The sequence below is a fragment of the Phodopus roborovskii genome, unplaced genomic scaffold (assembly GCF_943737965.1).
Source record: "Phodopus roborovskii unplaced genomic scaffold, PHOROB, whole genome shotgun sequence".
Lineage (NCBI taxonomy): Eukaryota > Metazoa > Chordata > Mammalia > Rodentia > Cricetidae > Phodopus > Phodopus roborovskii.
The window spans coordinates 13,371,859-13,398,512 of NW_026126424.1; the positions used below are offsets into that span (position 1 = coordinate 13,371,859).

The window sequence follows — 26,654 nt, forward strand, 5'->3', positions numbered from 1 at the left end:
CAGTTATAAACTCTGAAACCTAAGTCGTGACCTGTTAGCAAGAAATACTGGTACAATAGTGGCAAAAATGTTATGGGATTAACCCATCACTTTCTGAATGGATTTAAAGTCCACTCCCTGAGAGGAAATCCATATATGGCACAGCTAAGTGGCCAATAACTTGACTAATAGATACTGAAACCTACTACTATTATTCTGCTAAATGAAAACAGCAATAAAATGACCCATATGACATGTTTCTACACCCAAAGATCAATGCATTTCTCAACATTTAACAGAAAAGCAATTTCTTGTTTGCAAGATGATAATTAACATAGAAACCCACAACTATACAATATGCAGAAAGTAAAATTTTTTGGAATGTTCATCCATAAATGAGATGTCTTTATCAAACAACAACCCTCATGGCTCAGGTAAGAAGAAGCAGTAAGAATATAGAGCCAGAGATGGTGGATAACTCCAAGTAAAGAATATCTTCAAATGCAACAGAACTGATACACATGTGAACTCAGAGACCACGACAATATGGGCAAATCCTTCACAGGTTCAAACCAAACAAAGTCTCAAATCTGAGAAGGGAAAATGAACACAAACCATTACTTGGTATATCAACCACACTACAGGGTAGACGTCACAGCTGGGAGTAAGTGGTCAACATCTTTCTGTTATTAACTCAAAATATATATCATCTTTCAAAATGTCACCAAACCTGTGAAACACAGGAAGAAAGGATATCCCCACCACATACGCCAGGACTCATTGTGCATTCTAGTAGCTAAGCACAACTTAATTTTCAAATTACACTTTGTCTCTACAATTGTCTTTTTTTTTTTTTAATCCTTTGATATTTTCATTTGCTTAGTAAGGAAGTTTATTTTCTATGCAAATTTTTAAATTGAAATTATTATATATTTAGAAGAATTTTCAAGGAAGTAAGACAAAATCTACTTAACTTGCTATTTTGTAGTCAAATGTTCTACTTCATTTCAGCAAATATTGGCCCAAGTGCTCTTAGCAATAGAGGAATATCAGTTCATTTTTCTGGGTTAAAAACTGAAATACAGTAAATTGGTTAAAATTATCATTCACCTTTATAAACTTATTTGCAAATTTGGCACAATTAAATTTTCTTACAAGATGGAATATTACTCATTTTTTTAAACGAAAAGGAAAAGGTATATTTATGGTACATGATCAAAATGCTGACATGAAAATGAAATTTGAAAATTAAATGAAGAGAGTTGATTATGTAAATTGCAAAGCTCAGATCATTTACATGTGATGAAAATTACAGTATCAGTTCAAAACATAAAAGCATTATCAGTCATCATTATTCTTTGAACTGTTCGTTTTATGAGATTATCACAGAAAAAAATAGAAGATTGACCAAGAGACTAGTGACACTCTCAACCCCACCAGAAAACTCATCACCAAAAGCCTACACAGTTTGGATATGCTGTCCTTTCTTGTCTTGAACCTGAATGTGTCTTATTAGCCATTATTTTGATGTGCTTTGTAAATGTCCAACTCTAATGCTTATGCTTCTCACCTAGATGGTCAGTGCAGCCTTCAATGCCAGAGAGGCTGAGAGACAGAACCACCTCATTGATAAAGCAAACATGGAACATTAGCATCTAACTGAAACAAGTATCCTACACATGCCTGGGTCATTGCAACAGAACATTCTTCCAGAAACAGCAGAAGAAGGAAGAAAATCAGGTTGTTCTAGAGCATAAGAAAAGGCACACATCATAGTGTTGCAGTGAGTAACAGTGATGCCAATCTGATGTGCCAAAATTAATATTTACCTACTTTCTTCAATTGTTGTATAAGGCTCAAATGAAGAAGCTACACGACAGAACAAATTTTCCCTTGCATTTTATCATGTATTTCTCCAGGATTTTAAACAATGCCTGACCCACAATCAGTGCTCAGAGAATGAATAAGTTACAAAAAGTTTAAATATTAAAATTAAACAAAGAAAAGATTTCACAGACAATTCTTTGTAGACTAAAGGTCCTGACATTCTCTAATACTCAGTAACTCCTTTTTAACATTAATGGGATTGCAGTTGAAATTGTTATGATGTGTCTTATTAATATAGTTCTTAGGATCTGGCTAGTTTCAGATGGTAAAATGGCAAACATATCATATTTTTATGGCTATTAATTTATATTTTAGTTGAAGATAATAAACATTTCAACTGGATAAACTGAATAGCTATCTACCAATCCTCATTAAAATATCTAAATGTTGGCTTCAATCATTAATAGAATAGCAAGTCTTCCACAATTAAATTCTCAATGTATATTGAGTTTCTAAGACAAATATGCTTTGGGAGCTTAATTTCTGAGTGGATGTTTTAAAGAAAAATCAAATGATGATACAATCCAAAATTATTTCTGCCCACATAAACATACTATTCATTTACTTCCTTTTAGGCTTATTGCTATAATCTTGAATAATCCAAATATTTAATGTATGTAGTAATTTATATTACATAATGATTTCCTACTATTAACATGTCTATTCTTCTATTGACATCATTATATTATAGCTATCAAAATTGACATGCTAGTGCTTATTATCATCATGAATAGCTTATATGTTGACTGGGTTCTTAAAGAGCTCAAGCTATGTGCTTCAGACTGCTGTAAACTGTGAATTGGAAGGAGCTTTAAGGAAGCCACTGATGTCTGAATCAAATCGACACTCCTGCTCATTGCTGGAATTATGAAAGTTAAAAAAAATAGATTTTGCAAATTGACCTTTCAAAACAAAAATTCATAGCCTCTTAAGGAATTAAAATCTTCACTCAGATATTCACAGATATTCTTTAGTTCTAATCTAAGCCCTTGTGTTCCCCAGCCTCTTGTTATGCCATCAATAGATATGTTCAATAAACATTTGTTAAGTCCCAGCTCTTATTCTATACTTGAGGAAGATGGAAAACAGCTAGTCATCTTTCTCATATAAGAACCCTTCTTTCGTAAAGACTGTTATTAACTCCCCACTCTCCTAGTCTCAAGCCTGATAAATTCGATTCTTTAGCTTGCTTTATCATTTTAAGTTTCAATTTATACTTGGACCTATCTAGGGAATCATCTTCATGACCTCAGAGATCCTTAAGAAGATTAAATTTAGATGCCTTATCTTGAACCTTCAGCCATAATTATACACAACCAATTGCATATTGCTATACAGTTTTGTCCTGTGACAGTCACCCACACTCTATATGCCCCTGCCCAGGTGTTCTGAGGGCTTCTGAAATTTCAGCTTACCAGACACTGGTTCAGAATAAAGGCTATATTTACCTCAAAAAACAGTGTTTGCATGAAGTAGATTTCAGCAGAATTTTATCATGATTCCCTTTATCTAATTTGATTACAAATACACTGAATAACATTTTAAGGCAAATACATAACAGTGAAAAAATACCATCTGGTAATAGATGATGGCTTTCAATAACTCCATTCTCTGGCTCAAATTCATTGTCTGTGGAGCCTACTGAGCAATTCCCAGCAAACATTATATTGGCTTCATGAGAATTTATTTTTGTTTGTTTGCTTGCTTCTGGACCACTTGGAAATTCAAACTTGATTCTTTTTTTTAAAGATCTTATTAACAAAACAATTGGGCAGGGCTTGTTTTGATATAATAGCAAAGTTTCACAATTACTATGTTGCTTTTCCTAAGAAGTTGTATATAATTTTGTTCATTTAGTAGGCTATAGCAAAAGCAGAAACTCCACGATTAGGTGTGTGTGGGGGGTGAGGGGGTTATGTCATTTGAATATATTTTCTGTGTAAAAATTCACCAGAAAAAAAAACTTAAAAATATCCTTAGAGTGCTTAATATGTAATTCAGCAGTAGAGCAATTATCCAGCATGCACAAGTCCTAGAGTTTAATCCCCAGATCTGATGAAAAGTACTTATAGTGTATTATAAATATTTTGACACTTGGTACTCATAGTGGAGAGGAGAGAAATGATACAATGTATACTATATTATTTGAAGCATGGCATAGCTGGGATTGTGACTCAGTGGGGAAAACTTGTCATGTAAAACATATTTTAAATACAATGTGTATACTTACTTTAAATGTGTACATTTAACTTGAATAGCTTTAGACATCCAGGTATGGTGAAAAAAAAGAAAAATGGTGATAGGAAGGGACGAGAGACCACAGACTGGCCACAAAGTCTTTCCAGGGTCATAATAGATACAAAGAAATGTCCAAGCTCCAAAATCATTATGAGTCTGAAAAGCCAGAAAGGAAGGAAGCTGGAAGCCTAATAAGTACATAAAAATCACCTTTATCAAACAGCAGAGTACAAAGGTGTATCCCATAGAATCTGACTCAATCATTAAAATGCTATGATACAATTTAAATTGTACTTCAGCAAGTATCTTTTTTGTGTGTGGGAGGGCACAGGGATCCCTGAAGCTTAAAATTTCTGTGGTGGTAAGGTGGTCAGTGTTCTGTTTATATGTCAGTGGGTGGCAAGCCTTTGGATTCCTCAGAATAGGGATTGGATGCCAGGAGAATTAACTATCAGATTAAACAGTTAGAACTTTGAAATTTACTGCCCTAATATCTCCAGATAAAGGTGCTGAAGGTTCAGCTAATCAATTTAATCTGTAACATGTACCTAATAAACACCTCCATAAAAGTTCACAACGTTGGGACCCTTGGAGATAGTGGAAAGCTGTATATGGAACAGGAGATCCTAGTCCCTTACCCAAAACCTGACTCAGCACACCTCTCCCATTTATTCCTGAACTGAAACTTTGTTCTAATACTCTTATGATCTCTAAATAACCTGTATCCTTGTGTTCTATGACCTAATGCAGCAAACAATCTAACCAAAGGGGTAGATCTGTTAAGATAGGTATGCTATGAGGCTGAACACTGAAAGTGGAATTTGTTGCTAATAACCAAATAGAAAGCATATGAAAAAAGGGATTGTGTGCACAGTTGGCATCTGGAGAGAATTAGACAATTAATGTTGAGGCTCCATACATCTTAAGTCAAAACAGGAGAATGAGGACAGATGTTCTTAAGTGAGGGCACAGTGAAATCACCCAATTAGACCTCTCTGTAGGAAGAAAGAAATGTTTATGGCTGTCTCTTGGGGGCAGAAAGAAGCAAAAAGGCAGGGAAAGCCTTTTCAGTTTTAAGGGAACAGGTGTGTGGAGAGGAGGGAGTATGCCAGCCAGAACAGTGGAAGCTAGTGTGGAGACTGATATATTGCAGCCTTGGCGGAAAAACCCATACTCCTTACACAGCCTTGTTGGAGTTAATCAAGAACTAGATACTGTATTGATTGAGGTAGTTGGTTGCAGGGAACGAACGAGGGGAGTAACCACTTTTCCTGACAAACAGACTCCCATTTCACAATACTTCTGATGAATGCTGAGTTTAGGTATCAACCCTTCTATTTACCTGATCAGAGTCCAGCCTCAGCTATGACTGGACTATCAATCTGAACATCGTCAGGTGCACTGCAATTTGGGGGAACCCTTTTGGACATTATAGATGTCACCAGGGAGAATAATGTCAGTACACAAAATCCTCAGCTATGTTGATAAAAATTACAGAAGTTAAATGTATAGACCGAGGACTAAATTAATAAACATACATAGAACTGTACATTTTTTTAAAGATTTATTTTATGGTTTCAAAATGATGTGTATTGGGTGGGTTATAAGTACATGTGAGTTTAGGTGCCTAGGTAGGTCGGGAGAAAGCATCAGGCTCTAACAATTACAAGTCATTGTGAGCCACCCAAGATGAGTACATGGGACCAAACATTGATCTTGTACAAGACCAGCAAGATCTTAATCTGAGACTTCTCTTCAGCCACACAGATGTTTTGCTTTCTTGATGTTTGTATTGCTGTTTTTCATTTAATAATGTGGCTGGCCTTGTGGCACAGAAACAAACTATGTGACATGAAAGTATTAACCAACCTCAATGTGGTAGCAACTATATTATCTATAAGTATCTTATAGCACTACCTTAAAATGCATTTAATATAAACAGGAAAAAATAAGCACCTTGTATGAATGATCCCGGTGACTAGGGTAAGACTATAAAAATATTTTTTTAATATCAAAGAACTTAGAAATAATGAAAAAATAATACTAAAGCCAGGCATTGGTGGCACACGCCTTTAATCCCAGCACTCAGGAAGCAGAGGCAGGCAGATCTCTGTGAGTTTGAGGCCAGCCTGGTCTACAGGAAAGCAATACAGAAACCCTGTCTCAAAAAAAAAACAAAAAAAAACAAAAAACAAAACAAAAAACAAAAACAAAAAACAAACAAACAAAAAAAGAAAGAAAAGAAAAAGAAAACAATACTAAAATATATAAAAGGGTAGATAAATAAAATTTGTCGATAAACTTCCGTGGCTGGCCTTCCCTCTTTCTTTCTGTGCCGATATCGCTCCCGCCAACATGGTAAATGTTCCTAAGACCCGCCGGACATTCTGCAAGAAATGTGGCAAGCACCAGCCCCATAAAGTGATGCAGTACAAGAAGGGCAAGGACTCTTTGTATGCCCAGGGAAAGCGGCGTTATGACAGGAAACAGAGTGGATATGGTGGGCAGACTAAGCCCATTTTCCGAAAAAAGGCTAAAACTACAAAGAAGATTGTGCTGAGGCTTGAGTGTGTTGAGCCTAACTGCAGATCTAAGAGGATGCTGGCTATTAAGAGATGCAAGCATTTTGAACTGAGAGGTGGTAAGAAGAGAAAGGGCCAAGTGATCCATTTCTAAGCTGATCTTGTTATGAAGACAATAAAAGAAACTCACCTCAAAAAAAAATAAAATAAAATAAAATAAAATTTGTCACAAGTAAATAATCTTTTATTTGTGTATAAATAAAAAATAGAATAAAAAAGGAGGTAGTATGGCTCAGCAATCAGTTATAATTAGTCATTAACCTAGCTTAATGCTATCATCTTCTTATGTATTAATCGTATGTCTCTAAATGATTATAAGAATTTAGAGGTACACTATGCTGTTAAACATATTTGAAAAGGAACCTATCTTTTCCTCAAAAAAAAAAAAAATTACGCTTGTCTGAAGAACAAATAATTGCCATGATTGTTAAAATCTAGGAATCCAATTTCTGTGAAATCTCACTAGAACTTTGTTTCATTTCTTGAATATAAGAAGATACAATTAAAGGACAAGAAATGAAGACTAAACATGTTACAAACTTATGTAAATGTAACATAATGCCCTCAAAATTTCTATAAATCTTAATGAAGATATTTCATTTGTTCAAAGTATCATACTACTAAAAGAATAACTAGAGACAAAAGCAGATTTCAAATGCAAAGTGTTCTGATAAGTAAAGAAGCACTCATCAATCATAAAGGCATGCATGTGCACATTCCAGCTGGAATGCAAACTTCAGGAGAGCTTTGCTTTTGTTATTAAGTAATATACAGACTTGCAAAAAGTACAACCATTTAACTGGATTAAAAACTTAACCTCAGACATTTGTAGAATTGAACTATAGTGTACAATTTGTTAATCACGAAGGGGAAATGAGTATATTGTAGGAGTTGCACAAAACATGGTAAGAGAAAGTGGAAGCTAATACTGCATTTGGATGCAAGACCAAATAAATCAATTAAACATAGATGTAAAATACTTAAGGTTCTCAACTAAAATAATTACAGAATCTAAAATCAGACAAAGACTATCTCTATTATACACAGCATCCCATTTTGTACAAATGAGAAGAATAAAATACTTAAGTGCCCCAAGTAAGAGAAAGATACAAGACTGTTTCATATTGAAAAACAGTGATATCCACCTCTCTCTCAAAAAAAGAGACAAAGTAAACTACAATAGAAAATACCATTGAAAATAGGAAAAATATTAATTATCAATGAAAAATTTAGTATGAATTTCTAATTCACAAAGAGAAAACAGATTTTTTACTATTGAAAGTTTAATGGGCTATTCTGAAGAAATAGTATATTGAGTAAAATAAATTAAGTCTGAGACAGTTCATCTTTTAATATTATATTCACAGTAACATTTTAGGGGAAACAGGAGGTTTTATGAAAAGGACTTTTCTTTCATGTGCTTATCACATGGAAATAACAGGCACTGGAAATCACTTCTAGAGATGGAGGAGTTATGAGCAAAGAGGTCAAGGCCATGTTGGAGAAACCCACAGAAACAACTGAACTGAGCAAGTAGGAGCTCACAGACACTAGACTGGCAGCTGGGGAACCTGAATAAGAACAAAACAGACCCCCTGAACGTGGGTGTCAGTTGGGTTGTTTAGGCAGTCTATGGGGCTCTGGCAGTGGAACCAGTTTTTATTCCCAGTGCATGAATGGGCTTTGGGAGCCCATTACCTATAAAGGGATACTCAGCTTAGATATACCAAGGAGGGCCTAGTCTCCCCTGAAATGAAGTAAGGTGGTTCTATATGTAACATAAAGAGGGTAGACATCACATGGTTTCTCGAATTTGAAGTGACATCAATTTCAGTTTGCTTTAGGTTGTAACTCATAAGTGAAGGTAAGCTTTTAGAAAGAACATTTTTGTGATCTTAAAAGGATGAGCTTAGCTAAGTAAATTTTCAACTTTACAAAACACCATGATGCAGAGTTAAAAAAAAATCCCACATAGAAAACTAATGAGACCTCAGTCAGAATCAGTTGTTTTGCCACAAAGAGGCATGGCTTGTTGTAATAAAGGAAAAAAGTTATGCTTGAAAACATAAATGTTCCAATACAGGATATTGGATAACTAAATTACCCAATTCTGGCACCACTTAAATAATTTGTAATGTAACACAGAGTTGCATGGAATATTGTTGCATCTATTTAAGTGACCAAAATATATAATTCCATTTTGCAATAAAATCACAGACATACAAGCCAAGTAAACATCACATTCAAATGATTCTGACTTGAGTCAATTCACCATGAACTCTGAGAACAGTGTCTTCTTAGATCTCTATACCATAAAAATCATTCAACTCTGAAATCTTACTGCATCTTGGTATTCTTCTAAGCTCTTAGAGTCTAAGGGCTTTATATGTCTTAATTTTTTTTTTTAAGAACTCTATAACAGCCTCTATTTCCAGATGAGAAAAATGTAGCATGAGTTAAACCACACCTTCCCACATTTCCTCTTTCCTTCCCTATCTCTTTTCTTCAGTCTCCTACTCGTCTTCCTCCTCCTTGCCCACTACCTGCTCTTGCTCCTCATTTCTTTTAAGACAAGGTCTTATTGTGTAGAGCAGACCGATTACAAATTTGCAATCCTGTGTCCTGAGTTTGGTGCTTATAGGCATGTGGTACTGTAATTAACCTGGTTAGATTTCTTAAGTATCAACTGGAGGATCTTGGATTTGAATCTCAGTGTAGTGATTAGGTACCAAGACACAAAGAGATAAGAACTGAATTATCTTTTGTACCTTTTCAAGTGCTATAATAATTGTATTAAAAATAAAAAGAACAAAATCGATGGACTCAAAAGTTGTTGTGACTGACATTGATCTGTCAAATAGTTCTTTCTCCTAGATCTCACACTTACAGGAAAAGTGTGGGCAAATATATCTTACCAGTGTTTGAAAAAGCAAGAGAATCACCCACACTTTTATTCTGATCTTCTTTTACTAAAATCAAAATACCACCTCCTGTTGTTGTATTCAAAGGTACTAAGAGATAGTTTTCCTTGCTGAAGAAGTAATGACTGTGAGGGAAAAATTATAGACTATTATGGCATGCTAATAATCCAAATTAAATAAACACAAGCAAGGGAAAAGAGGCCAGAATCAGAGCACTGGGTAGAGAATGGTAAGAAAGAGTAACAGCACACTCATTCTGCACAGCCATTGTATCCGCTCAGCTATTTGAGGAAAATGAGTCATTTGGGCCTCTAGTTATAATAAAACCTTACAGAATGTTTTGTGTTTGAATAGCTAACACCTCAGGCAACAGCAATAGGTCTCCAAGTATCTTACTCAGTTCAGGCTGGATTGCAAATGGTATGGATAGTTTTGTTCCTCTCTCACAAATTGTAAAATGTAGGTAAAAATCTCAGCTTCCTCTTCTAAAGTAGCTATAAATTGATGGAGTAAATGAAGATAGCTTAACTAAGTTTTTTAGGAATGAAAATGATAAAGAAAATTCATTATCACATTATTCACTTCCACAAATCCTCTTAATGATGTGTTTTATTCCTTTAAATCATTAATCCTTTCATTTCAAATGATTTTTTTCAAAATACAAATTGAATTTCAGTACCAGAATTGCCTTAAATCTCTAAATTTTAATCCCTGGAATGGAGTAACTGATTAGATAGCTGTGGTAGCTTAAAAGAAAAATGGCCCCCCATAGGGAGTGGTACCATTGGGAGGTGTGGCTTTGTTGGAGTAGGTGTGGTCTTGTTCAAAGATGGGTGTCAGTGTGGAAGTCACATGTGCTCAAGATAACACCCAGGGTGACAGTTCACTGAACTCTCCAGCATCATGGCTGCCTACACACACCACTGAACTCCTAGCTGCCATGCTCTCTGCCATTATAAAAACAGATTAAACCTCTAAAACTGTAAGTTGCCACCTCCATTAAATATTTTCCTTTGTAAGAGTTGCTATGCTAAACTCCTGGAATCCAGTTGCAGAGAGGGAAGAGAATTGAGCAAAGCCGTCAGGAACTGGCCTTAGAACCCCAAAAATCAGCTACCTGAACAAGGGGGAGCTCATGGACCCCAGTCTGATAGCTGGGAAACCAGCATAGGACCAACCCAGACCCCCTGAATGCAGTGTTAGTTAGGACTGGGCAGTCTACAAGAGTAATGGATCAGTATTTGTCCCTGTTATATGAATGGAATTTGGGAGCCCATTCCACACAGAGGCAGGGCCTAGGCCCTGCTCCAAATGATATGACAGACTTTGAAGACTCCCCATGCAAGGCCTCACCCTCCCTGGGAAATAGAAAGGAGAAGGACTGGGGTTTGGTAGGGGATTACAGGTGAGGGTGGGAGAGTGAGGGAACTGGGATTGACATGTAAAACAACCTTGTTTCAAATTTAAATTTAAAAAAAGGTGGGGGGAGTACTTGCTATGCTCATGATGTCTCTCCACAGCAATAGAAACCCTAAGACAGTAGCGAAATGAGAGGAAAAATAATTTATAAGTGTTGTGAGGTTGTGACAGACAACCATGGGAAATCAGGCAAAATAAAACTACCCACATTGTCATCCACTGATTTTAAGTCTTCTGTTTTCACAAATGTAATTTGATCATGTAAACATCCTACATCTACAAACAGACCTGGTGAGGTTTATATTTCATTGTCTATAATTCCTAATTCTACTCTCTGAATAACATATCACAATTAAAGTCATTGGAGATTTTTAAAACATGTGACTTTTAAAAATTTACCCTCCCCACCTTTTGTTTCAACTGTAACATACATTGTCCATGGTGCCGTCACAGTTTACATGGTACTTGTTATTTGCCTCACATATGAAATAGATTATTACTCATTAGTATTATTATTAGAATATATTATTGTCACCCTACTTTTGCATATGAGGAAGCCAAGCTTCTAAGAGCTGAAATATCTTCCCTCTCAGAAGAGCAAGAGCCATTTTCTAAATCTGTTGCTCTTCGCATGAATTCAATTATGATAATTATCATTCTGATAATCATTATGTTATCCTAATTGCACAAGTAGTCTGTTAACCAATAAGCAGACCATGTGTACATTTTATGTGGTCATTTCGATTTTTCAATTGCTATGTCTCATATCAATGAACTCAAATACAACTACTCTAATGCTTACCTAACTGCTTTCTGATTGCAACTTGATGAATGTTGTTTTCAGCTGTGATTTCTTGGGATAAATCAACAGCACATTTCTGATAATGTTTCAATGCACCATGTTGCTCAAACACAGGCAGCAAATGATGTTCTTGACAATTCAAACTCCCAATACATAGAGTGTACTTTCCATATTATAAATCAATAAATGTACATATTGTAAGCTATTTGATTAAAACCTACTCTGATATATTTCTTAGAAATATATCACCAATTGGCTATCAATACTCACTCCACACACCTTCCCCCAGGCAGTTTTCCATTAGATCTTTCATTCTGGTCAATGACTTTATGGCTTACACTTGGATACCTATAGGATCTTTTCTCTCATGGTGCCCCCCCATATATGTTCCTAACAAAATGTAGCATTTTGAAAGCAAAATCCATTCATTGTCTATGACCAAAGCACACTGGAAGCACCTGATCTTGAATGCAAGAACTATCTTTTCTGTATAGTTGGCCAGTGTCAGTTTTGTTCTATGGCAGAGGCTCAATAGCACTTTCCTGAACTAATTACTGAGGCATTTGTGTGTAACTCCTCAGGAAGTGTTTCCTGGCTCATTTAGTTAGGCAGTCTTAAAATATCATGATTAAGTGACCTCTTCTCCTTATCAGACTCGAGTTTCTGAGCTAGGCAAACCACTCTGAAGAGAACAAGGTTCTGCTCAAAATGTGGGCATATCTGATGGGCAGCAACCTCTGAAATCACTGAGCACAGTCTCAATGTAGATTGTTTTCCCAGAAAAGCCTGATAAAACTTCATTACCTGTGGCCTAGAAATGATCATTAAATATCACCCAAATAAAAAACTTCAGTAAACTTAATAAACTATGTAAACAAGTTAATTATTATGGATTAGCATTTTAAATATACTTTTACATGTAACCTCCACTTGTAAGAAGAATGTGCTTGTTTTTTAGGAGACATAAAGGATCTCATGAGGGGATATACAAAAATAAAGTCACATCCGAAGCTGAATAGTTAGTAGTTTGTACATTTCTAGTGTTGTTCTGGATTGATGACACTAATCTCTGAAAGAATTGTTCTCACTCATAGCAAATCAGTTCACATGGAGACAAATTACTTATCTTGGTCAAAAATACAAGTGTAGGAAAAATAAGATAAAAAGGCATTTCTCATTTCAATGGAAGTAAACATTGCTTTATTACATCTTCCTATCGGGCTCTCACACATTCCACTACAGATTATACTGGCAAATCTTCAGAATACAGGGGTTCCACTCAAAGATTTGTATTACCCAGGGTATTCACACATTAAAAATAATTTATAATACTAATTATTTTCTTTTTGTTTTAGACTTCCTAAGACTCTACGCAAATAAGTCTTGGAGCAAAGAGATTAATAAGCAAGGCTCTAAAATTTTGTACAAATATAAAATTTTTCAGGAGAATTCATAAAAACCAACTATGTCCATACATTTTAATACTTGGATTTTGATTAATTCCCATGTTAGTATCACATTCAATTTTCAAATGTTTATTTAACTCACTGCATAGTCTCCAACCTACAAGATAATCAATACTCATGGAGAAAACACAACTTATATGATATATATCCCAGTTCTCCTTCCACAGTAAAGAACAAGGCAAAAGGGCCAAGGCTCCTAGTGCTAGTAAAGAATTTCATCCCATATCCAACACCCACTAAGACTGAAAGTCTAAAGACTCCTGAGGAGCCTTTATGTCATGGAACCTATTACAGAGAGTTGAGTATGAATTTGGAAATTATTCCTTTCACAGAAGCATGGCACATTCTCGACCTGTGACATCTTTGAAATATTCTATGGAATATTCCTTCTCTGGTTATTAAAAATGACATTGACAAAGGCAGTGGAAACCCCTGGCTCAGCTTGTGTGAATGCCTCCCCAGTTCCTGTTCATGGGCAGTCAGAAGAACCGACCTAGATATAAGATGGCACTCCATCAAAACTTTCATATCCTCTTCATGTGCCCTGTATAAGTAGAATAAGGTGTTTATGGCCTCAGGATGAAAATTTACTCAAACACACCAGTGGCCAACATTTCTAGCTGAAAATCCTATGCAGTGAAGCTCCCACTAGAGCACATGAGGGTCTTATGAACATGAAGAGATCATGGTTCTTCAGATTGCAACACAGCAGGGATGAACCTAGAGAGGTCAGAGCCCCCATCAGTCATGCAATTGTATTAATGGCTGTCAGTGTCAATACATGAAGAAACTAGAAAATATCTATTCTTCCAGCCTTCTTCCTCTTCCTTATGAATCAAAGTCTGTCCTTTTTGCCAACTTATTTGTTTTCTCATGGTAAGAATATATATATATATATTTGGTCATTGTAAAGTTATTGTGGTACACAGACTTCCAGAATCTTAGGATATCCCAAAATGATTCTCAGAGGCCTTGCCTCCTTGCTGATCATTGCCTCCTTGCTGATCATGGCCATCAATTCATTTCAGAAATTATGAAAGTGGGTAGTGGCATTACTTCTATGAGTTTCTGTATAAACATGGCTGCCTTCAGACTACTGATAGAAATACAGTAATACAGTAATAATACAACAGTAATCTGTTTTTTTTTAATTATTTAAAAGAACCTGCTTTGAGGGACTGGGGATGTGGCTTGATGGTAAAACACAGATATAGTATGCATGAGGCTCTAGGATTAATTACAAACCCACTAAACTCCAGTGGGGAAGTGAACCAAATCTGTAGACTTAAAGACAAAAAATGGACGCCAGGTGGGTTTTGTCACTCTATTTTAAACTATGTATTTGTAAGATTTACCTTATTCAACAGAATTAATAAATAAATGCACCATATGTAAACAATTTGTTTCCTCATGGCGAGAATTCAACTGTGATGGGGGATGCCCTTCTGTATACTGTGAATGTATGTTTCTCTTACTGGTTGATGAATAAATCTGTTTTGGCTTATGGACAAGCACAATGTAGCCAGGCAGGAAGAACTAGTAGGGCCACCAGACTAGGAGAATAACATGAAGTCGAATGCACAGAGAGAGTCACAAGGACAGGTCATGTAGCTACAAAGGGAGCAAGAGGTCCGGGCAACACCAAGCCAAGACTGTGTGGAAACACACAGATTGATAGAAATGGGTTAATAATTAAGAGAGAGGCAGCCAATAAGAATGCTGTTTCATCAGCCAACCAGTTTCTATATACTATCCTCTGTGTGTTTATTTGGGACTGAATGGCTGCAGGACTTGGCAGGACAGAAACTTCCATTCATACCACTCAATAATGCACTCCTGCCATGTAAAGCAGCATAGATGACACAAGAAGGGTGGTGCTAAGTGAAGAAATGAAGACACCAAAAGCAAGTAGCACATGACCTCACATATATGTGGACATTGATGGAAGCTGGTTTTGTAAGGTAGAAATGCATATTAATTAAACAAGGCTGAAGAAGGAAGAGGAAATGGAAAGAACAAGGTCACTAGGTGCAGCCACAGCTAGACAGCAGAGAAACTCAGGTGTGCTACTGTGCTAGGGAATGACTAGAATTAGCAATATGTTTTTATATTTATAATGCAAATCTTAATTTTATTTCTGATGTTCTCACCACAAAACATAGGAAATGCCAGGTGATGGGAATACTTATATACTAAACAACTTGATTTGCTCATGACACAACCTACATGTGTCATAGTAACACACCATATTGCCATCAGTAAGTATGAGTACTGTATGTCAACTGAAAATAAAAGCAAAACAAAACTGAGACAAAAATACATAAAATCCCTGAACTAACATCATTGGAAGCAGTATTCAAGAACAAAGTATAGAACTATGAAAACCAGAGCCAGCAAGGCAGCTCAGGGAGAACAATCACTGGCTATATAGACCTGGGGACCTGAGTTTAATCTGATCCCTGAGTCATGGTGCAAGGGGAGAACCAACTTCTGAAAGTTGTTCTTTGGCCTCTGCAAGTATGTCATAGCATGAGCATATGTGGTTACAAATACATGCACAATAATATGTAAAATAGAAATTTAAAACCAAAATACAAAAGAAAATTTGAAACCAAAAAAACTTAAAATAGGTATGGGTGTTTGCTTCTGTGTCCAACAGGTATTGGATGAGGGCTCCATGGATAAGTTAGTTGTTGATCTCACTATCCTGGAAGGGCATTTATGGTAGCCTTTCCATGGTTGCTCAAATTGTTAGTTGGTAGCAGTCTTGTAGGTCTCTAGACCTTTCTTTAGGTTCAGTTTTCTCTTCAAACCAATATTGGCTCCCTCTTTTATGTTCTCTCTCTCTCTCTCTCTCTCTCTCTCTCTCTCTCTCTCTCTCTCTCTCTCTTTCTCTCTCTCTCTGTTCTGTCTTCTGTTCGAACCCTGACTCAATCTTCTTAGTCGCACCACTTTTCCCTCTCCTCCCCCTCTCATTCTCCTACTTCTCTCTCCATGAACTGCTCCCCCCACCACTTCCCCTGTGCTCTTTCTGGGTGACTTTTCCCTTCCTGCTTCTGTGAGGGACTTTATATGAATCTCTTAGAATACATCTTGTATGCTAGTTCCTCTGGTGGTGTGAATTATAGGCTGGTGATCCTTTGTTCTAGGTCTAAAATCCATATATGGGTGAGTACATACTGTGTTCCTCTTTTTGTGACTGGGTTACCTCATTCAGGATGGTTTCTTCAAGTGCCATCCACTTGCTGGAGAATTTCAAGATTCCATTATTTTTTTTCTGCTGATTAGTATTCCATTGTGTAGATGTGCCACATCTTCATTATCCATTCCTCAATTGAGGAGCATCTTGGTTGATAACATTTTTTTGCTATTACCAATAATCTTTATTGCAAGGATGTGGATCATTTGGGTATATGCCTAAGAGGGGAATTGCAGGGTCCTGTGGTAAATTAATTCCCATTTTCCTGAAGAACCGCCATACTGATCTCCTAAATGACTGTACAAGTTTGCACTCCCACCAGCACTGGAGGAGTGTTCCCCCTTCTCCACATCCTGTCCAGCATGAGTTGACATTGGTGTTTCTAATTTTAGCCATTCTGGCAGGAGTAAGATGGTACCTCAAAGTTGTTTTGATTTGCATTTCCCTGACAGCTAAGGATGTTGAGCACTTTCTTAAGTGTCTTTCAGCCTTTTTGATTTCCTCTATTGAGAATTCTTTCTTTAGTTCTGTACCCTATTTTTTAATAGGGTTGTTTGGTGTTTTGTTGACTAGTTTCTTGAGTTCTTTGTGTATTTTGGAGATCGGGTATAGGATTGGTGAAAACCTTTTCCAAGTCTGTGGGCTGCCGTTTGGTCTTGTCCACTGTGTCCTTTGCCTTATAGAAACTTCTAAGTTTGAAGAGGTCCCATTTATTAATTGTTGCTCTCAGAGTCTGTGCCCCTGAAGTTATGTTCAAGTGGTCTCCTATACCAATTTGTTCAAGGGTACCTCCTACTTTCTCTTCTAAGAGGTTCAGTATGGCTGGATTGATGTTGAGGTCTTTGATCCATTTGGACTTGAGTTTTATGAATGGAGACCGACATGGGTCTATCTGCAGTCTTTTACACACCCTCATCCAATTGTGCCAGCACCATTTGTTTAAGATGCTGTCCTTGCCCCCATTGTATTCTTTTAGCTGTTTTGTAGAATATCAGGTGTTCATAGGAGTGTGGATTAATATCAGGATTTTCAAGTCGATTCCATTGGTTTACCTTTCTATTTTTGTGCCAATACCAGGCTGTTTTCAGAAGTATAGCTCTGTAGTAGAGCTTAAAACCAGGAATGGTGATGCTTCCTGAAGTTCTTTTTTTGTACAGGGTTGTTTTGGCTATCCCATATCTAAACACTGCATTGAACTAGAATCCAGATGCAGAGAGGACAAGACCAAGTTGCAGAAACACATAGAGGCAGATGACCTGAACAAGGTGGAACTAATGGGCCCCTAGACTGATAGCTGGGAATCCATCCTCGGACTGACTCAGGCCCCCCTGAATATGGGTCTCAGCCAGAAGGACTGAGCAGTCTAAGGGACCTCAGACAGTGGAACCAAGATGTATCCCTGGTGCACAAAAGGACCTTGTGAACACATCCCCCATGGAGGGATACTCCCTTAACCTAGAGACATGAGAGAAGCCCTAGTCCCTACTTCAAATGACTTAACAGATCTACATGACCCCACCTAGAAGGCATTGCCCTACATGTGGTATTGGGGTAGGGGGGTGGGAGGGGAGGGAGGTCAGGGTGCATGTGAGGAGGCTGAGAGGGTAAAAGGGAGGGAGGGAGGGAAAGAGAAGGAACTGGGATCGATATATAAAATAATAAATTAAATAATTAAAAAGATACAGTATCTATGGAAAATTAAAAAAAACGATATTACGAAAGACTCCAACTCTTTACTTAGATTTATAACTGGGGGCTTAGCCTTTCAGACTTTTGAAGATTCATGAAAACACCAATGAATAGAATGGAAGCAGCCTGAGAATCATATTAGGACATATATTGAAAGTAGATCCCTGAGTGTACTGCTCTCCCTTCTCTAGAAAATGAATGGAAAGACAGTATGTGTGCTAATAAGTCAGTAATAAATAAGGGTCTGATAAGGCACCTATTGCTGTTCAAACATTAAAACACAAACTTAATCTCTGTATATCAATTACTAAATTTAATCTAGTTAAATGTCTAATATATTTACCAAAATAATAATAATTATATTATTTACTATGTTTTAAAAGTAAACTACCTAAATATATAAGTCTCTAGGCATTACTGTCTAGTGCTTCAATGAACTTTTCATCAAATACACTCTGCTGTCTAAACTACTCTTAAAGTTATTGCAATAAGGGCTTATGAGTATACTCATGAAATCTTTACCCCAGTTGCAGAATGTACAGAATGACCAATGTGTGGCAATAGTCCTTAGTTTTGATTCCACTAGACACAATATTTTACACAGAATATGTTGCTTTATACATCTAACATTTCATTTATTTGGTTTTCAATGTGTCCTTAATTTTTCACTTCTGTTATTTCTACTATTTTATTTTTTAGCTTCATTTTTTTGAACACCACAATCATTTCCTAAATGCAATATAACTTATTTTTCAACTGTGCTTTAGTTTTCAGCTTTAAAACTTATGTCTATTTGGCCATTGCTCAGAAGATTTCACCCCTACAACACTTTTTAAATAATAATCAATCAACCAAACAAACCACCCCACATGCTAACAACACATTAACCACTAATCACCACACAGAGCAGTAGTCTGTCCCAGCAGTCTGTCACAATCTGTATTTCTCCCTGATAGCTTATATGAAATAGGCTTAGACTGCCTGAAGAATTTGATAGAATTTGATATAGTATGGTAGGAGAGCCCCTACAAAAAATTAACAAGACCATCACCAGATGACAAGAATGATACTCACATTTAAACAAGGGTAGTAAGGATTAGGAATGAATAAAGAAGAAATGTTCATACTAATTAGGTGGGTATTAACCAACAGTCCCTTTCTGGAGAATAATTTGACATTTATCATAGAAGCCAGCAACTCCATTTCAAGAAAGCAATCCCACAGAAGCATACAAATATGCATCTAACCAGGAATAGATGAGGAAGTGTAATGCATTTGATTTACAGTGCTAAGATCATGACACGTCATATATTCTATAAAAAGGAAAGTTGTATAAATTGTTGCATATTATATCAATCATAACATACCTATGTTATCATTAAAGCTAATGGAATCGATCAATATCCAAGCCCAGGAATCAGTTATTGCCTCAAACTGAAATAGAAAGAAAACAACTATTACATGAACTCAGTAATCAAGATCTGTCTAAAGAGAGCATCCCCTTAGAGGACTAGAGTTTTACATGGCTAGCATTAAGTTCAAGCTCATTTGTATGAACACTGTGAGAAGAGTATAAGTGGCCAGGATAATTTCACAAGGTCACTAAATATTTAGTGGTTAAAAACAATTTCCAGGGTCAGACATTTTACAGTCCTTAATATAAAGTTAGACAATTTTAGTAACTAGAGCAACCTATATAGCTCCTGGGGAGACAAATATAAGTAAACAGTACTGGTGCAACACAGTTTTAAGCAGTCCAATATAATCAATTTAGTGGTAAAATGTTTATCGTCTGCTTCTCTGTCATTGGAAGTTCAATAAAGCAAATGTTTTGTCTGTGTTTTCATTTGAAATGCTTATAGCAGTGTAAGGCACAGAATAAGTCCACAGACGTTAGTTGATTGAATGAAGGAGAAAGAAGAAAAACAGGTAAAAAGCAAGCTACATGAGTGATAAGCTCAGGCAGCTGGCTGAGTTGTGGCGATGTAATAAGAATAGGCTTTCCGGGAGAGACAGAAGCTTAGCAGAGACTTGAAATAAGTAGATGTATTTCAATGATGGATGACCAGGGGCTGAGTTCAGCTGAAGCTGGCTCAGAGATGATGGTGTGTCTTGGGAAGCAGAACTGACTTGGGTGAATAAGTCTTTCATATTTGGGCATTGATATTGCTGTGAGTTGCCTACGGTGAAGAAGTCTAATAAATATGAAGTAAAGACAGATCTGCACAGAGGGAAACTTGGAGTGTCAACCAAACAAAAGCCTACTATGAGGGCAAGGATGAGCAAAGAGTTAGAGAACATAGAGGATGAGGCCTTGAGTATTAAGGATAGAAGATACGCCCCATGCCAGCATAAACAGACTAAGAGGTCCCCATGTGTGTTCATTAGATTCATTCAGCAAATGTGGTATTACCAATGTGGCTGGAGCAGAGGAAAAAGAATCCAGATGATGGTGGGTTTAAAATGGGGAGATGAGAGACTGTCATTTCTAAATAATGGATAGTGTCTCTGAAGACTGATCCTGGGCAGATGATTGTCATTTGCATCTGAGAATGCCTCTGATTGCAAGACATTGTGAAATATTCAAGTTTCCCCAAAGAAACATGGGCAACAAGATAAATACATATTAAGGATGATGAATTAGAATCATTTGTAGGTAATCAAGCCATGACTATTTTCATCTTGGAAATACTGACAAAAAGATAGCTGACCATCCAACAAATGAGTTGCCTCGATAGTCCCAGGCTCACATTGCAGTCCTGGAGGATTTCTGGAGAGCTACTGGCCTTCAGTTTACACTGAATGGCCAAAGAAGGTGACTTCTAATTTTACTGAGGGATGACAGTATCTGTGACAGCAGATGCCAACAGGGTAGACATATTTTCCAACACAGCATGAAGTCAAGCACTCCTCTTTCATACTGCCTTTGTCTGGGCTATGATCTGAATGTGCCCCCACACACACACACATAAGGGGGTGAGTCTGTCTGTCCCATTTCAGTGATGCTGAATAAAGAAATCCTCACAGGTGTGCCAAAATGCTTGACTGTGAGTTGATAATATAGGTGCCGTCAAATTGACAACCAAGATTAACCATCAATAATGCTTGAACTGAGTTTTTGAAGTAAAAAAGATATTTGTCTGTGGAACAAGAAACTCCCCTAGCAAAGAAAAAAAGAGAAGGAACGGAACAGTGCAGTGGAGGAGGACATCTTTGTCCTTGGATTTTTGGACCTCAATATTAGGAGCTTTGGGCATCAAAAGCACAAGGTAAGTTACTGGTGCTTTTGGTTTAGGAAAGGCTTGCTTCTTATTGGGATTTGAAAGAAATACACAGTAGGTTGCTCTAACAAGCAGATTAAGCCCAAGTATGTACATTCACTGGGCAAACTGAGAGGACCAAGTTTAGATGAGTGAAGTTGTTTTACTACATTATTTTGAAGGCATATAAATATTTAGGGGGATATTTGAAAATGGCTTGCTTTAAATAATAGGAAATACTAAGGACAGAATAATTTGACTCATTAATTATAGTATGCTCATTCATTTCTGTTGTGGAACATAAATAAGTGGAATTATAAAATTATAAAAGAAAAAAGGTTCTATATTTCCTTGATATAAATGAATGAGTATGCTATCATCAATGAATTGGGTTTTCTTCAGTCCATACCCTAATGTCTCTACCTAAAATCCAAACCTTGTTTTTGTTTTATTAATGTAGTATGGTTAGGAGATACTGGCAATCATATTAGTTATACGAGCACTCTTACAAGCCAAACCCAGTCTTAAACATGAAGATTAAAAAAAAATGAAGATTTTTTTAAAGCTGGATTCATTACAAATATTACCTAACATAATTGAAACCAACAAACCTGACAACCATTGAAACTCAATGAACCCATGAGAATTTTCATTATTCATTTACATATAGCTAAAGGTACCTATACAGTAATTTATGAAGCAAAGATGACTAAAACAAAATCCATATCCTGAAATAATTCAAACTCTTTGAATAAAGGAGCTACCAGAAGTGATAGCAAGGCATGCAGTTATGCGACTGCAGTCAGAAATTCCCCTTACTTAAGGTTGAGTTAAATCCTCAAAAGGAATTTATAAAGGCTCATCTAAAATAAAGCTTTTTAGTCTAGTCATCTTAAAATCTTGTTACCAACTTTGAAGTGAAAATTTCAGCTTCATTGAAAAGAGGATGTTGGCAGGCCCTGGAGAGTAGTCATACATGCCTTGCCTCTCAATGTCATATGTACACAGGTGTGTCTACTCTGATCCTCTGCAAAAGGGCTGGGCTATGACAGGAGATACCAAAGGGTGTGAAGTGAAACATTTTCTTAAAGTTATAAAAGTTGCTAAGCCATGTATACACTCATCCAAAATATCAAAGACATATTTGTCAATATGCGCATGTATGTAGTGTCATGCACTGGGGAATAGGGAGCCAACCAGAAGCCACACCCATAAAAGGAAGTGACTTTCCCACCTTCAACAGCCATTAACTACCAATAGCACTGAAGCCAGATGTAGGACCTCAGAAGCATCTGTTCTATGTCTCCTGTGATTTTGATTGGTATTCCCATGTGCAGGTACACACAGATGCTATCAGATCATATGTGTAACAGGCATGTCACATCAAGAACATAGATAGCATTTCACAAATGTCCTTTCAAGATTCTGGCTTTTGCATTCTTTTTGACCTTCTTCTTTGATATTCTCTGAGTGCAGGAGGATAGTATGGCTAAAGATGATCCACTTAGACTCGAACTTAAGTCACATATCTTCAACACTTTGACCACCTATGAATATACACAAGCCTACTGGCGTATGTCCTTTGGATACTTTCCTGACTTAAAAATGTATTATTATTTTTATTTTACTTTTATGTGTATGAGTGGTGCCTGCAGGGTCCTGATGACATTAGATCCTTAGAATTGGAGTTACAGGTAGTTGTGGGCCTCTACATGAATCCTGAGATAAAAACACAGGTCCCCAACAAAAAGCAGTAAGCACTTTGAAGCACTGAACCATCTCTCCAGCTCTGCGTTTCTGATTTTAATAACTTGAAATGTTTCCCATTTGAAAGCTTTTCAAAATTATTACCACTTAATGTCTCCCTTCTATATAACTCGTATCTGTATTACAGTCTAATACTTATAAATTTTCATTTATGTTTGATTACATATAATCACATATTTATGGGGCAGACTTATTTTTTGTTGATGTAAATTATACTTCCATGACATAGGAAATGTAATAAAATCATGCATCAAGCTCCATAAAACCAAGTGAAAATGCTTCCCAATGTTTCCGTATGGCACACAAACACTGCCAAAGCCTGTGAGTGCCAGAATGTCCAAAAACAAAAGAGAGAGAGAGAGAAATAAATGCACAGGGTTCTAGCATATTTACAGGGCCTCGGTTTGTTAAATTTTAAGCATACGCAAAATATCACAAAATACAGTAACACTAATCCTTAAAGCTATCAAATGCCGGATCTTCAGTAGATCAGGGTAGAAATGATTTCATTAGGGCACAATAGAAAAAGCACAGTATGTTCCTCTTAAAATTCTTTACAGATAAAATGAAATCTATTACTTAACATTTTTATAATATAAAATATCTGATATTTTTGTTTTTATAAATAAAATTAGTCTTTGGGGGATTATATATATATATATTTATATATATATTATATATATATGTATATATATATTATATATATATTTTTTTTTAAACTCAGAAAGTTAAAGACCTTTTTCCTCTCAAAAGAATATGGTGTATGTTAAATCATTGATCATTTACCTGTCTTCTGTCCTTTCTATCTTTATTTATTTTCCTATTTTTCCAGGACAGAGGGTTAAGAGGCCAATCTGCTCTGTGACCCTGCTTCTCTTCTCTCTCACAATTGAAAAAAAATTAAGTTTATAGTCCCATTCAGCACTGGCTTCAGGAAAATCAAGAGTCATAGAGGTTAGCGCAGCAAAATCACATGTAGAACTTCCTACCACCTTGTGAAGAGATATACTTGGCAGATATCTGTCTTTGGGGCATTTCTCTGCATGTTTCTTTCTTTCAGTCACCCCCAGCTCTGGGCATATAATCTGGGGAGCTCTTTCTTTTGCTTCCAGTTTAAGAAGCATCACTTCAAAAGCTCATCATATTTAATATGATAGGATTCTCTCATAATACTCCCCACATCAAGACATGACTTTGCCTTCCCCTACTAATGCTGGTTAGAAGCTCCCTCCCTCCCCTGCCCCCCCCCGTGCCTCTCTCTCTCTCTCTAATAAAGCTCATTCTAAAGGGTAATTGCTCTCAGCTTCCTTTTACACAAACCAACCTCCTACTGTTGTCCTTTGAAATAATTTTAGAATGATTTTATCAGGAGGCAAATGAGGCAAGGCATTTCCACCTAGACTTTTGGACAGCGTGTACTGGGGCTTTCCATTTATAGCTTCCATTACATCTCCAAGGAAAGAAGAATTATTGTGCATTCAATTTGTTTAAATTTATCACTCAAAAAAACTTGAAAATCAAAATGTAAATATAAATGTCAAGCTTTATACATGTGTAATTACATCATATATTTGACTGTTTGATTAATTAGATTGATACACTAACATAATTAGAATTTTTGTTTTAACTACTGATGTTTTATGTCTTAGGTACCAGTTTCAGCCTTGAGGATACAGCTGTAAGCAAAACTGACTAAAACAATATCCTTAAGAAACTTGTGTTCTAGAAAGATACAAAGGCAATGGACCAGCCAATAATAAATAATACATTTAAAATAAAAAAGGAAATATGGCTGGGAAAATAAGGTGTTCTTAGGTGGGCTGTGTTGCTATGGGAAATTGCTCATGACACTAGCCTAAAGAGCAGTGCTTCATATATGAACTGCAGGCATAAGCAACAAAAACGTAACTAGACAAATGTTATCAACCAATGAAAAATATCAACAGAGTGAATAAAAACAGAAATTTTAAAGATATATTTAAAACCCAGTTATTACATAATAAGCTATCAATATTCAAAATATACATGAAACTCAACTCAGCAGTATCAAAATGAATAGCCGTAGTGAAGAAACATACAAAAGCAATGAATTGTTAGAAGATTTAAATATAAAAAGGCCAGCATGTATATGAAATACTAAACAATTACATCGCCATGAAATATCAACTCACTTCTGTTCAAATGTCCATTATAAAAACCATGAAAGAGCAAACTTCTGCCAAGTACGTGAAAAAATAAGGAACCCTAACACACTGTTTTAGGGACGGTTAGAATAACCATTCCCAGAATATATTATGGAAGTTTCTGAAAAAAAAAATAAAAAGGAAAATTGAACTGCTATGACTTAGCAATTCAATGCAACGTAGAGATCTATCTGAAGTGTATTTCAAAGAGTCATCTCCACTCAGTGTTCACTGCACCAGTACTCACATATAAGATGCAGAATAAACCTAAGTGTCCATTAGTAAAGTTATGGATAAAGGAACATGGTATACAACACAATTAAACAGCATATAGAATTTCAACAGCGTTAAATCCCATTGTTGACAACAACATAGATGAACCCACAAATTACAATAGTTGAAATAAGCCAGGCACAAAAAAGACCTCATGATCTAACACATTAGATTTCAAAAGATGTCCCATCATACAAAGCAAAATAGCTGTTCCCAAAAGTTAGAATCCAGAATATTGTAGTTGGCTTTTTAACTCTTTGGCAGCCCACTACAGCTCCCAAATAAAAAAAAAAAAAAAAAAAAAAAAAACAAAGAAAGAAACAAAAAACGAAGACTTATTTGTATTTATGAATGCCCAGACTTAGCTTGGCTTGTTTCTAGTCAAGCTTTTCTGACTTAAGTTAACCCATTTCTCTCTAGCTCTGCTTTACTTCTGGGCTTTTTACTTTCCTTAGTAATTTCTTCCTTTCTTACTCCATAGCTGGTAGGGTAGCTGAGTAGATGGGTGGATGGGTGGATGGGCGATGGGTAGCTGGCCCCTGGCATCCTTCCCTCCTCTTTTCTAACTCCTAGCTCTCTTCTCTTGATTTCTCCTTCTGTTTATTCCCTCTGCTTGCCAGCACTACCTATTTCTCTCTCCTGCCTAGCTATTGGACATTCAACTATTTATTGGACTACTCGGGAGTTTTAAAAAGACAAAATAAACCTAGCTTTACAGGGTTTAACAATTGCAACATAAAAGAATGCCACAACTCTTTGCATCATTAAACAAATATTACACAGCATAAAAGAATGTAACACGCCTTAAACTAATATTCCACAACAGGTTATTGCAGATGAGTTAGTGAAGTAACCCAAAAATGTCAGGAAAAGTAAGGTCAAGAGGTCTGCCATGTATCAAGGCAACTGCTATCAAAAGAAATGCCTTACATACCTGAAAATTCTTGACCATTGACTTTGTTTTGATGCACACACAAAAAGCAATGTAT

The 26,654-nt window shown here is 36.3% G+C and overlaps 2 protein-coding genes across 2 annotated transcripts in view; one reads left to right on the plus strand and one right to left on the minus strand.

The window, feature by feature from the left end:
• Positions 1-26,654, minus strand: part of Dpyd (dihydropyrimidine dehydrogenase) — an 817,241-nt gene that overhangs the window by 734,829 nt on the left and 55,758 nt on the right. The gene's annotated exons all lie outside the window — the stretch shown is intronic.
• LOC127223092 (60S ribosomal protein L36a-like) lies at positions 6,423-6,808 on the plus strand. Its single transcript, XM_051185599.1, has one exon. It carries the CDS (start codon positions 6,460-6,462, stop codon positions 6,778-6,780), a length of 321 nt encoding a protein of 106 aa, XP_051041556.1. The 5' UTR covers positions 6,423-6,459; the 3' UTR covers positions 6,781-6,808.